We start from the raw sequence: 13,364 nt of genomic DNA, 5'->3' as shown, positions 1-13,364 counted from the left end.
CTGTATAAATTTTGAGCTCAAAATTCCAATAACTTCCGATTTTACAGCCACTTTATTTTGGGACACCCGTAGTGGATCCGCTTAAGTTATTGGATCCGGTAAGGGCTAAGTGGATCCGACACGGCCTTAGTGGATCCTGTACCAAGCGGATCCTCTCCTCTGCGGATCGTAAGGGATCCGGTGTGGCCTAAACGGATCCACTGTGCCTCCTTACAGGATCCACTCGGCACTTAACGGATCTCCTAAGTCCTTAGCGGATCCCGTAAAGTCTTAGCGGATCCGCTCAAAAGGGAGCGGATCCGCTGTGGGCAAAGCGGATTTTCACACCTGGGTCGTGGCTTTTTTATGATTTTGAAAAAAACAGAAAAATTGAAACACCTAATTTCTTAAATAAAAATTAGTTTGGTTTATCATTTTATGGTGGAATGAAACGGCTGGTTGCGAGGAGAGCAGGGCAGGCTTATCCTTTTTGTTTTGTCGTCCTCCTGGACACCCCCCTCCCCTCCCCCCGCCGTCGATTTCCTATCACTCGACCCAGATATCAGCGCCCTGTTTCCCCCCCGACACCCAATTTAATTTTGCCGCCACTTTGGGCGCGGCGTTGCAATCAACGTGAAAATAGAAAATACCTGTCTGGCGCCGGGGCTTCCCGTCGGTGCCGCCAACCAGCGCGTCAACCGAACCGAGAGTCGCGTCGCGGCGCCGGCACCGGCCGGCCGGGCCCCTCAAAACGAGAAGCAAAAAGGAAAACAAATCGCGCGCGCAAAGGGTGACCACGATAAATAACAGTGTGGAGCCCGGGGGTGGGCGGCTGGGACTTTCCGAAAAAAATCGTTTAGCTCAGTTAAGCCCGCGCATTTCTGGCGGGTGTTTAACTACTTTAGCACGCAGCGCCGCGCGGGGCCGCGCGGGGCAGCGTGGGGACCGGTGGGCAGGGGGCTGGGCTGGGGCCTGGGCCGGGCTAAGCCCCACAACAATGCAGGCTGTCACTCTGGCCACCGCCACCGGGGGGGCGCTGGCGCTGCGGTGCGGCCCCGCCGGCCCGGCGGCGTGGCGTGCTGTGTCACTAATTTCTATCGCACGCTGACGTGGGCTGGGCCTGGCCGGGCCAAACAATGCCCCACGGCTTGCTCGCGGCTTGCCCATGCCGGGCAGGGCGTGTCGCCGGCACCGCCAGGGCCGAGGCCGGGCCGCCGGGGCCGCCCCCACCTGACACAGTTGTTGCGCGCGGGATTTTGGGCGACAAAGTAGGTAGGGCGGCACGAGGTTCAGGGTCCAGGGCGCACAGTGGGCCAGAAGACCGGAGGAGGCGGCCGAAACTCTAGACCTGTTTTGAGCTCCAGACTCGCTAAATGGGAGTCGAACGGAACATGTGACCCCGACCAATGGATTCCTCGTTGGGAGAGCAACCCACTGGTAGGATCAAAAGTTCGGTTTGAGTCCCATTTAGCGACTCTGGAGCTCAAAACGCGTTTAGAGTTTTGTCCGCCCCGGTCTTCCGGCCCACTGTGGGGCGTTCCGCGTGCGTTGTTTCGTCTCTGTCTCTCTCACACCCGTACGGCACGCCACATGATTGCAAAGTAGGCAAAGACCAATTGACCCTTTTCGACCTCCAGATAGCTGCCTCCAAAACTATTTGCCCCTAAGCAGGACGCGCTACCCCCCCCCCCCCTTTTCTCTCAGGCTCTGGATCCGCCCCTGCATGACTGTGAGCCAGAGATAGAGCCACGAAACCAATCTATTCGGAATCAGCGTGCGCCGGGCGTCGCCCCCGTCGTGAACCCTGATGGTGCCCCCAGACCGCAGCAGACACCTCGTCGCCGTGCCGGGGAAGAAGGCCGTGTCGGCGAACCACGGCGAGGCCGCGGGGAGCACACTGATCAACAACGGCGGCGCGGTGGCCGTGGCCACGCCGGCCACGCCGTGGCGGCCGTACCTGGTGATAATGACGTCTCGCACAAAGGCGGTGTTTTCGACGGTGGACCGGAGACGGGGGCGCAGGGAGAGGGAAGGGGGGGGGGGGGCTGACGAGCCTGACAGGGAGATTAGTGAGGCAGCGCCACCACTACCCCCTTTGCGCCGGGCTCGGCCGGGCTGCTGGGACGTCATAAGGGATTCAATGGGCCCCAGATTTAGCGAGGCAAGAAAATACCCCTCCCCTCCCTTCGTCCCACGGCCGTCCACTTTTTTCATGGAGCGTGCGTTCGGCGGAGACTGGTCAAGATTTTGCAGGAAACTTTTTAGCAGATGATACCTTTACTTAAAAACATACCTAAAACTACAACTACGAGACACATAAAGGTGTCAGCTAGCTTTTACTCGAGAGTCCAAAAACCAAGTGCTTATCCTAACAATATAATAGGGGCTGGCTGCCGGGGCGGGATGGTGCGTCTGCCCGGCGCAGCCTGCGCGGAATTCGACAATCATTCCCCGGGCCGGGCGTAAACAATGGCACCCCCTCCTCGCGCGCGACGGCCTGCGCGGAACATTGACAATCCCTCCCCGCCTACAGCGCAGATGCACCGGGTGCTCGCAATCCAACGGGCACGGTGCGGCGGTGCAGGCCACGCCACAAAGGACTCAGTTTTTAAATACTATCTTTTTTATGAGCCCATATACCCCGTAGAAGAAAACCAAACGAGTATCATCTGCTTTCATTAACGTTCGTTGAATGAGATTTTTTTTTTCATTTTTTTTTTCATTTTTGTGGGGATGAAATTTTGGAATGAATTGTCAGTTTGACCCTCCTCGCCTTTGTTCAGTGGGCCAGGAGACCGGTGGAGGCAGTCAAAATCCCGGACGCGTTTTGGGCTACAGAGTCGCTAAATAGGACTCGAACCGAACGTGTGACCCCACCAATGGATTCCTAGTGCAAAGAGCAATCCATTGGTGGGGTCACACGCTTGGTTCGAGTCCCTTTAGCGAAGAACAAAACGTGTCTAAAGTTTTGGCCGTCTGCGCCGGTGTGCTGGCCCACTGTGGACCGCTATACGCACAACGCTCTTGGCAGAGTGGGCTGGGTGGGAGCGAGGCCAGAGGGCCGCGGGCTGCCGGGGCCGCCGGGGGCGCTGTGACGTCATCCGCCTGCCGTGTTTCGCCAACACACTGTATATCCAGTTTGTCTCAATTGGTGCGTGCACACATTGCAAGGCAGTTCTGGCGATGACAGACTGGCCGGGGGAAGGGCCGACGGGCCGACACCCAGGTGGTAAACACTCCTCCGGCCACGCACACAGGCACACAGGGGCCGGCGGGGCCGGGAATGAGGCCACGGGGAACATTGGGGCGCGGAGCGCGCAGAGAGGGGCTAGAGGGAGCCGAAGCCAGCGGAGTGTGTTTGCCTGGGGCCACCCAACTGTCAAGAAGGATAACCGTGTGCCAATGACTGGCCGGATTGAAGCCACTTTCATGTGGACCTGTTTCTGCCATTTGGCCGACCGGCGGATATATTTTGTTTCTTTGTGTTCTTTTGTTTTGGTATGGAGCAGAGCAAAAGTAAATCGGGCTGTTACTCCTGAGTTACATCATTTATTATCTCAATGTAAATGTAGCAAAGTGGCGGAAGATTTTTCTCTAAATCGCTGTGCATTTATTAAAGTACTCTAATTTGATCTGTGGGCAGTTCCTGTCCGGTGTAACGAAACTCGGAGTAATACTTTAAAAACCGTACAAAAACAAACTTTAAAAAAATAATTACACATTTAAAGAGCACTACCTCTGATACTGGTGTTTAATTCTCTGTGCCGCAAAGTTTGGTTAGTTCAAAAAAAAAAAAGAGACAAAAAATAAAAGTATTTTGATTGTGTTTTGTCGACTCATTTCTGTCAAAAGTTAAATGGACGGAGCGAGGCGGGAGATTCCAGTAAGTTGTCGAAGGTCTGATTCTTCAGTTGGGACGGGGTTTGATGGTCTTCATGGCTGGCGGGGGAATCTTGGAGAAGCCGGTGGAGTCGAAGACGGGCAGCAGGTCACGAACACGCTGGCCGGAAGCTGTAACCACATCGAGAATTCTGAAAACCGAACAAAACACCGCGCCCAGAGATCAGTCACCACAGAGAGATAGAATCCACGCAGGCAGTGTTGCCACCTACGTAGGCGAAAAAAAAACACCAGGCATCATACTGGGTACTGGCCTTGAAGACCGGTGAAGGTTGTCTAAACTCTTGACGCGTTTTGAGCTCCAGAGACGCTCGACAGAACTCGGACTGAACGTGTTACCCCACTAATGGATTCCTCGTTCGGAGAGCAATCCATTGGTGGGGTCAATTCAGCGACTCTGGAGCTCAAAACGCGTCTGATATTTTGACCGCCTCCACCGGCCTTCTGGCACACTGGGCATCAGTGTCGGAAGCCACGCCTGCTTAATAGGCAACTTCTCGATAGCGAAGCCGAGATGTTGTGCAGTAGGCAGGCAAAGGTTGGCAATACTCTTTCGACACCGGTGCATCGTCGGATGAATTTTCGCCTACATGTGTGGCAGCACTGCACGCAGGCAGAAACACACAACAGCAGTTTGGCGCGCGAATACAGACGTTGTTAGAAAGTAGAGAGCGATACGCGGGCATAAATAGAAGCGCGCCACACTGATAAAACGAGCAGCGGAACGACAGTGCGCGCAGTGCGGGTCGAACGGAGCCGAAAGCCAGCCGAAGCCCGAATGACTTCCAATCTTATCGAAACATTGGCGCGCTCTGCTTATTTATCGCTCGAGTGATTAACATATTGCTGGCGCTGGTTATCAGGCTGCAACATTCCCAGCTGGAACGAATCGCATTTATCAGCGCGGCACAGCAGCAGCACAGCGCGGCACAGCGCGCCCTCGTATTTATTCCCAGTGCTTTTCAATTAAATGAACGCCGCACTGTCACGTCACGTTTCTTTTTCTACTTTTTTTCCGAAATCCCCGCGAAGGCAATTTGTCGCCCCGATGAGAAATGACAAGGACTGCTCGCGAGACGCGCCGAGACGCGGAAAGATGTATTGTGCACAATACCCCCCCGGCCGCGAGAGCTGAAGGGCTAGTTCGGTGCTTCAAGTCCCCCGCGCGGTGCGGTGCGGCCGGGGCGGGGAGGCAGCCACTCATCAATGTGGAGATAAATTTATGGTCCGAATGAGCGCTGTTCGGTAATGGCGAGCCGGCCTGGTCGTTATGCATGTGAGGCAAAAAGGGTTAAAGGGATGTGAGAGGGAAGAATTCCATCCGCCTGGCGCGTTCGGCACGGCTCGGCACGGCACGGCACGACACGGCACGACACGGCACGGCTCGCGGGGCCAAGCCCCCGGCTGCCCCCGGCCGCCCCCGGCCAGCCAGCCAGCCGTGCGGAACGCAGCCCAATGAACTGTCCAGGAGAGTCGGTAATCACGGCCACCATTCGGCATTCCGACGGCCGATAATCGCTTGAGCTAAAATACGCGCCAAATTAATATCCGCGGAAGCAGAAGCGCGATTTTGATTCGATTTTTTCCCCTCTTTTTCACTCGGTGCTCGTCGTTTCCAGAGGCGTCCTGCAGGAGAGGTAATGACCCCACCCCACCCCTTGCGTTGACCAGGCCAGGGCCGGCCAGGCCCTCCTCGGCGCCACTGCCCCTTCGCCGCGGTGTCCTCGAACAATAGCGCCACCCCCTCAAGAGAGCAACAAGGATTGCCGGGGCGGGGCGGGGCGGGGCGGGGCGGGGTGGGGCGGGCGGCGGGGTGGGGCGGGGCGGGGTGGCCGAAAGGGGTTGGGGCGTCTCGCTGCACTACCGGCGCCCTAACCACATTTACTCAGCAATCAATCTGCCGAACTGACCGGCCGGGGCAGGCCGGGGGCGACACCAGCGCCATCTGGACGGCGGCGTCGGCGCTCGGCGGCGACATGTTGGCGGCGACGCGCCGGCCAGGGCGATAACCCGCCGCACAGTGGGCCAGAAGACCGGTGGAGGCGGCCGAAACTCTAGACGAGTTTTGAGCTCCAGAGTCGCTAAACGGGGCTCGAACCAAGCATGTGGCCCCACCAATGGATTCCTCGTTCGGAGAGCAATCCATTGGTGGGGTCGCACGTTCGGTTCGAGTCCCATTTAGCGACTCTGGAGCTCAAAACTCAATACTCGACGCACTCGCTTCGAGCTGACTGGTGATAATCCGCCGCTGTCGTCTGCGTTCTAGTGTCGCCCTGCTCTACTCGAGGTTTCCGTGTATGTCTGGTTCCACCACTTGAATCAGTTTGAATTACAAATCCATCCAGCCTGCCTACCTCGTGGCCTCATTCATTCCAAGTACACATCAAAAGCAATCAAAAGGGAGGGCTCGAACTCGACGCGCGCGAACTCCGACTCCTGGCCGCACCGCAATCGTAGCCGCGTGCTCAAAACCCGTTGAGTCGGCGCCAGCTCGATTTCTCATACCTAGTAGAAGCGGCGGCGACGACGCGACGTGCGTGTTTGTGTTTCGAAAAGTGTTTCATGAGCGGCTCGCGGGAGAAACTTCGCAAAAGCCTCGCGGTGCTCTGCAGTGTGTCTGCACGAGCCTGGATAACTGCCTGTCATGTCATTTTGTAGCGATTTTCAGTCAGCAGGCCAGGCCAGTGAAATTCGCGGCCGCCGGCCGAAACATAACCTCTACTCTAACACGGCGAGCTCGACCAGCGCCGCTACGGGTAGTTTCTTGATTCTTAGTACTTCTTAACCGTGAAGTTTACAGGGGTGTGTGAGCGAGCTGATTGCTGTTTTAACCGAGATCTACAATCGGCTCGATTATACCCGTCTAATTTCAACGGTTTAGCTGCTCTGGCCAAAATACCGCCCCGAGTGGCGGCAGCAGGGCCGAGCAGGGCAGCGTCTGCTCTGGTCTGCTGCGGGGTTTTTCGGACGCCGCTGGCGCAAAGATCTGATTTCGGTTTTTGAGTGATGGTGACTGAAAAACAAGCAGGTCTCAAAAACCGAATCGTGCGACTCGGCATTCAGGATTGGACTTGCGGCCCGCCAAACACGAGTCGACAAAAGAAGGGAAAAGACTCTACTTTCCTCCATCGGCATGATCATGCTCGGTCACGAAGCGTGTCACCGCTTCCGTGGCGATGAGCGCACTGCACACCGATTCCGAGAGTCGTTTTCGTCGCGCTGCCTCTCTCGCAGCCATGGGCCCTCCCGTATAGGTGCGAGAGAGGCAGAGCGACGAAAACGACTCTCGGAATCGGTACACAGCCCCGCCACTCAACAGCCCCCCCCCCCCCCTCCCCTTCGGCTGGGGCGAAAGCTGAACAAAGGGGCGCAATCAACGGCCACCGCTTTGCCTGCTTGGCCTTTTGCAATGCGGCCGCCGAAAGGACGACGGCGAGGCAGGCTAAGGCCGACGCACACCTACTGCATCCCTCTCTCTCTCCCTCTCTCTCTCTCTCTCTCTCTCTCTCTCTCTCTCTCTCTCTCTCTCTCTCTCTCTCTCTCTCTCTCTCTCTCTCTCTCTCTCTCTCTCTCTGGCGTGACATCGACGCTCGCTCAAGTCGTCTCCAAAGTACTTCTCAATGGAGGACTTGTGCGCGCGGCCCGCTGCCGCCAGCACCGCCTGCCGCCTTGGCGTCGCTCTGTCTCTGTCGCACCCTTACGGGGCGCCCCGCGAGTGCGAGGGAGAGGCGCAACGGCGGCAGGCTGCTGAGAGGCAGCCTGCAGGCGGGCTGCCAAGCGCTGCGCGCTGCACAGTGAATGCGTTGAGAACCACGCCCGGCCTCGCCTCGCCTCGCCTCGCCTCAGCTTCGCCCACGACGACGCCTCGCCTCGCCCCGCCTCGCCTCACCTCGCCTCGCCCCGCCCGCTGCGAAGCACTGCGAAGCTCTGCAAAGCACGCCACTTTAGCGCCCTGCGCAGCGCCGGCAGCGCCGTAACCATTCAATTCCGAACATCCCCGTCTCTCTCGCTCCCTCTACCTCTCCCCTCGCTCTGCCTCTCTCTCCGCTGCTAGCTAGGGACGGGCGCGCCCGTGTGTGTGTGTGTGTGTGTGTGTGTGTGTGTGTGTGTGTGTGTGTGTGTGTGTGTGTGTGCGTGCCCATGTGTTAGTGTGTTGTCTATGTGTCTTTCCCCCGCGCCGATTTGCACCGAAAAAGACAGCTGCCGTTCCGCACGCAGCCTGTTGCTGTGGTTGGAACGAAGGCGGCCCACCCCGCCCCGCCCCGCCCCGTCCCGCCCCGCCCCGCCTGACCGCGGCCGAGGTCTGCCGGGCGAGGTCTGCCGGGCGAGGCTGCCGGGGACTGGCAGGCACTTGGTGACGAGGATGGCCGAATGGCGTCTATTATTCCCGGAGCTGGGCGCCGCCGGCCCCAGGGCGACCCTGTGGACCGATTCCGAGAGTCGTTTCCGTCGCTCTGTCTCGCTCACACCCATGCGGTACGCCGCATGAGTGCGAGAGAGACAGTCTGCTGGTCCAGCCAGCCATCCCGCAGTGGGGGCCGCGTCCGGGAGGCCACGACGCCGTCCTCGTCCTTGCCGCCGAGCCGCCGTCCGAGGACGACGAGGCGCCCCGCCACCCCGCCGCACGCGGCCCCAGCCGCCCGAGTGGTGGCCTGTAAGTGGCCCCGCGGGGGGCGGCGGGGGAAGAGAGGGGAAGGAGGGGAAGGTGGATAGGAGGGGGGAGATGATACGCTCGGCAGTCTGCGGGGACGGCGGGGAAGTAGGTCACACCACATGGACAAGGAGGAGGACGAGGAGCGGGGTGTAAAGGATTGCCGGGGAAAACCAGGAAAACGCCCGCGGAGCGGCGGGTAGGCCGCCACCGAGACACGCCTGCGCGGCCTGGGGGGTGTTGCCTACCCCGCCGGCTGCAGGCGCCAGGACCAGCCGGGACCGTGGCTGCTGGCGCACAGTGGGTCAGAAGACCCGCGCTGGCGGTCACAACTCTAGACGCGTTTTGAGCTCCGAGTAGATAAATGAGACTCAAACCGAGCATGTGACCCCACCGATGGATTCCTCGTTCGGAGAGCAATCCATTGGTGGGGTCACACGGTCGGTTCGAGTCCTGTTTAGCGGCTCTGGAGCACAAAACGCGTCTCGGATTTTGCTCCCCCTGTGCCTGGCTGCTGGCGATGCGTGCGGTGCCCGCCGGTCCGGAGAGTCAGCCCAGCCCGCCCGAGGGTGTGCACAGTGCAGGCACGTCACTCACGTTGCGGTCGCCCAGCCCACACCCCAGCCCAGCCGGGGCGGAGCGGGAAGGGCAGAGGGCGGCGACTACTGTTCAAATCGTTTGTCAGTTTCCAGCGTGGAGTAATTCGAGCAGGATTCTTATTCCGAATAAGACTAGGGAAGTCCTTAAGCAATGCGCGCGCGAATTTAACTGGCGCCCTGCCTAATGGGGTCCGACTCTCCGCAGGACCCTCCCCAGGACCCTCCCCAGGACCCTCCCCAGGACCCTCCCCAGGACCCTCCCCAGGACCCTCCCCAGGACCCTCCCCAGGACCCTCCCCAGGACCCTCCCCAGGACCCTCCCCAGGACCCTCCCCAGGACCCTCCCCAAGACCCTCCCCAAGACCCTCCCCAGGTGGTACTCGCGGCGGAGGCCGCGCCGTCCTCGAAGCCCTTGGCCACCCCGGGCCGCCGCCGCCGCGCTAACCTGTTGCCCGTGGGTTTTCGCCCGGCCGGCAGCCGCACCAGGCCGCTGGGGGAGGCCGCCTCCGTCGGGAAGAAGGTGGAGCCGTAGAAGTCGAGGCCGTTCTGCAGCAGCACGTTGTACTCGTCGAGGTTGGCCAGCGTGACGCGGATGAGAGGCGGCGGCCCCGCTGACCCGATCTCCACCGTAGAGCCGCTTGCCGTCGACCCGATGGCCTTCTCCACCTTGGTGGGGGGCCCGCCGCTACTGCCTGGAAATGGAGCAAAAACCAAATCATTATCCGTGCATTATCCGCTACATTCAAAAACACAAAGTTTAAGTTATGCGGCTTACTGGTGGAGTCTTTCTGCACAGTGAGCTGCTGGGGGCCGCCCGTGCCCGTGAGGCGCACCACCTCCACAACCGAGTGGAACTTGTAGAGCGCGTGGCGGATGTCCTCCTCCGGGACCTCCTCCGGGACCTCCATCACGAACACGGTGAACGTCTTCTGCGGCCGGCAGGGGATGGGGATCTGCATTCGGACGGTCACCAAGCGGTTCATGCGGTGAGTGGGCAGCGGGGCGGGGCGGCGGCGATACTGCACGTCGGCGAGCTTGCACTCGCTCGCACAGTGGACCGGAAGACCAGCGGAGGCGGTCAAAATCCCGGACGCGTTTTGAGCTCCAGAGTCGCTAAATGGGACTCAAACCGAACGCGTGACCCCACCAACGTATTCCTCGTTCGAAGAGCAATCCATTGGTGCGAGGGGGAATTCACTCTGGTATTAGTCGGTTGTCGGGTGTGTAATTGGTCTGTAATATTGCCTGTATTAGGTAATAGTTGCGTAATGGCCGTAATTACTGGTAATAGTGGTATTTGCGTCGTATTAGTGCTGTAATTGGTGTAATAGGGTGTATTAGATGAGTAATTGGCACATTTTTTCTAACGAAAAGTCTCCGTTGAAGCTCGCGACCGCTTCGGAGAGTCTCTCGGGAGAGACCGCGGTGGCTGAGTATGTGCGTTTTAGACAAACCCCATGCCGTGGAAGTGTCCTTCCCTCCGAAGGTAGGGTGGGGTGGGGGAGGCTGGAGTCGCGGTGAGACGAGCGTCTCAAACCAAACCGCTAGCCTGGCTCTGGCTGCTTCCCATCAGTGAGTAACGCAATTTGCGTTTCGTTCTGCAAGAATTGTTGTAGTCCGGGATGAGTCCCGGACTAATAATGCATTCCGTCTTACTTTTTGCTGAAATATTGTTACTTCACATGAGACTTATCTTCTTGTATCTATCATCATGGTGTCCAGAGGCACGTTGGATTTCTAACCTTGCCTTGGGCTCGGACATGCTTAGTCAGACCTCTTAATCATAGAACTCGAATAATATTTTTAGATGTTACTGCTAACTAAAATGCTTTTGTTTTTATAAAATTAAATTTATTGTGGGTCGATGTGCTTTCTTAGGTTATGATGCCCTCAGTCGTAATTTATTTGTGCACAGACCCACGAAACAAATGCAACAAATCTGAGATTTTACAGTAATTTCAGGTAATGTAATTCAAGTAATGTAACTAAAATCCCAACTAGACAAATAATATTAAAAAATCACTATTGGGCTGCGTAAAACATCCAGTGAAGTACCAAACACATGAGGTGTCACAGACTCTCAGTAAGATTTTAGGGGTAGGCAGAGAAGCTCAAAAGATTTTTTATTCACTGCAAGGGAAGGCACAACCAATATACGGAATTATAAAAACTAATGTGATATCATTGCTGTTTTGAACTGCATCATGCATGCAAACCGTCCACAATGAAACAAAAATTTCCTCTGCCTGTCAGCTTTGTTTACTGTGAATATTTCGCAATTTGTCCACCCGCAGCGCTACCGTCGCACGTAGATACTCTATGCCCTGATGCAAATAGTGACCCAAAGTAAAGGAAAATTCCCTCTTTGCACTGTAGTAGGGTGTATTTACCGTGCAATTGCCATGTATTATGGTTTATTTGCTGTGAAATTGCCATGAATTATGGTGTATTTGCTGTGTAATTGCCATGTATTATGGTGTATTTGCTGCGTAATGGGTGTATTATCAAGGTAATAGTCGTAATACCAAGGTAATGGCGTAATTGCAGGTAATGTCAAGGTAATAGCTGTAATACTTTCGGAAGGTAATAGTCGGTTCCCCATTTTCGGGAGTGAATTCCCCCTCGCATTGGTGGGGTCACACTCTCGGTTCGAGTCCTGTTAAGCGACTCTGGAGCTCGAAACGCGTCCAGTGTTTTGGCCGCCTCTCACCCACTGGGCTCGGGGCTCGGCTCCGGGACTACTCCCCGGCCGCGTGCACACCGCTACTCACTTTCTTGTAGAAACGCGCGCCGGTCACTTTGTGGAAGCCCTTCTTGAAGGTGGCCTGGTAGTCCTCGGGGCGCGCGAATTTGAAGAGGATGCCGGTGGCCGTCTTGGTGAGCGAGAAGGGCGCGTTGAAGTTCATCTTCTCGCAGATGGCCGATGCCTTCTCGAGGCTCAGCTCGTGGCTGGGCGTCAGCAGGAAGGCGCCCTTGGCCAGGAAGTGCTCGGCGTCCGAGACCTCCGAGTCGGAGTCGTTGTCGCTGCCGGAGGGACCTGTCTTGATCCCTTCGCCGAACGACTCCTGCCGGCAGAACGGTGGCTGCAGGAAACTCTGAGGGACAGACGGCGCCAGGCATGGCTGGCTGTAATTGGGCACACTTAATGGAATCAGAGCCACCTCCAGTCTGCTTTCCTCATCCGCCAGAACCACGACAGCGTTAAAACCCCTTCCCCACCAGGTGCGTTTTTGGCCGCCGTGGTGCGCCCCACCCCAGCGCACGTCCCGCCCGGCGAGCCGCCCGGCCGCGCCGCCCCTTTGCAATTACTGGCATCATTACCATCCCATCAGAGATTCTCCAGACGGATGGGCGCCCCAGGATTTCCGAGGAGAGCTACTGTGGCGCCGCCGAGACGCCGTGGCAGCGCCGTGGCGCCGTGTGGAGGTTATTTTCACTTTGAAGTAGTGGGGCCGGGTGGCTGGCTGGGCCGCCAGGGAGATAGAAAGAACACGCGCGACTGCGCCGAACAGTGGGCCAGAAGACCGGTATAGGCGGCCCAAATTCTGGACGCGTGCTGAGCTCCAGAGTCGCTAAATGGGACTCGAATCAAGCGTGCGACCCCACCAACGGATTGCTCTTCGAACGAGGAACCCATTGGTGGGGTCACACGCTCGCTTCGAGTCCTGTTTGGCGGACTCTGGAGCTCCTAACACGTCTAGAATTTTGGCCGCATCCACCGGTTTTCTGACCCACTGTGCACTGCCGCTGCGCGCGTGGAGAATTAAACATTCGGCGCTGCTCTCCACCAAAGGCTGCCAAAGGGCGTCGCCGCTTACCTGGTGGTGCGACGGCTGCTGGTTGATGCGCATCATGGCCTTGGCGTTTCGCGCGGACGTGCTGCTGGTGAGGGGCGCCTTGCGCATGGGGGTCTGTGGCGCGGCGACCCTGCCGGGGATCCTGCCGGCCTGCTTGGGCTGGGCTGGCACGGCTGGCACGGCTGGCGCGGCTGGCGCAGTCCGGGTGATGGCGGCCCTTCTCGGCGTCCTCTGCCTGCTGCCGGCCGGGCTGGCGGGGCTGGCGGGGCTGGCGGGACTGGCGGCCTGCGCGGCCTCTTGGGAAACTTGCTCGGTCGTTTCCTTAATGGCCGCCGAGGAGGATTGGCTGTTGGTTTCGCCGGCGTGCTTGACGGCGGGGGGCTCGTCGTCCGGCGGCGCGTCGACGTCGTCCTCAGCTACCACGACGGTGTCCTCGGA

General features: G+C 58.2%; 1 protein-coding gene across 4 annotated transcripts; it reads right to left on the bottom strand.

Annotated features, from left to right (window-relative positions):
- Window positions 1-3,508: 3,508 nt before the first annotated feature.
- Window positions 3,509-13,094, bottom strand: LOC117639555. Of its 4 annotated transcripts, none has more exons than XM_034375348.1 (5): window positions 12,948-13,094; window positions 11,901-12,224; window positions 9,905-10,082; window positions 9,575-9,821; window positions 3,509-4,010 (listed from the first exon to the last, which is right to left on the bottom strand). In XM_034375348.1, exons 1-5 carry the CDS (start codon window positions 13,032-13,034, stop codon window positions 3,887-3,889), a joined length of 960 nt encoding a protein of 319 aa, XP_034231239.1. In that variant the 5' UTR covers window positions 13,035-13,094; the 3' UTR covers window positions 3,509-3,886. The 4 variants fall into 4 exon arrangements, with proteins under 4 accessions (XP_034231239.1, XP_034231264.1, XP_034231248.1 ...); XM_034375373.1 differs by having other exon boundaries at window positions 3,509-3,990; XM_034375357.1 differs by having other exon boundaries at window positions 11,901-12,194.
- Window positions 13,095-13,364: the final 270 nt, after the last annotated feature.

The sequence above is a fragment of the Thrips palmi genome, unplaced genomic scaffold, assembly GCF_012932325.1.
Source record: "Thrips palmi isolate BJ-2018 unplaced genomic scaffold, TpBJ-2018v1 HiC_scaffold_1, whole genome shotgun sequence".
NCBI classification, from domain to species: Eukaryota; Metazoa; Arthropoda; class Insecta; order Thysanoptera; family Thripidae; genus Thrips; species Thrips palmi.
The sequence above is the reverse complement of the archived record's forward strand: the minus strand, read 5'-3'. Positions and strand labels throughout refer to the sequence as shown.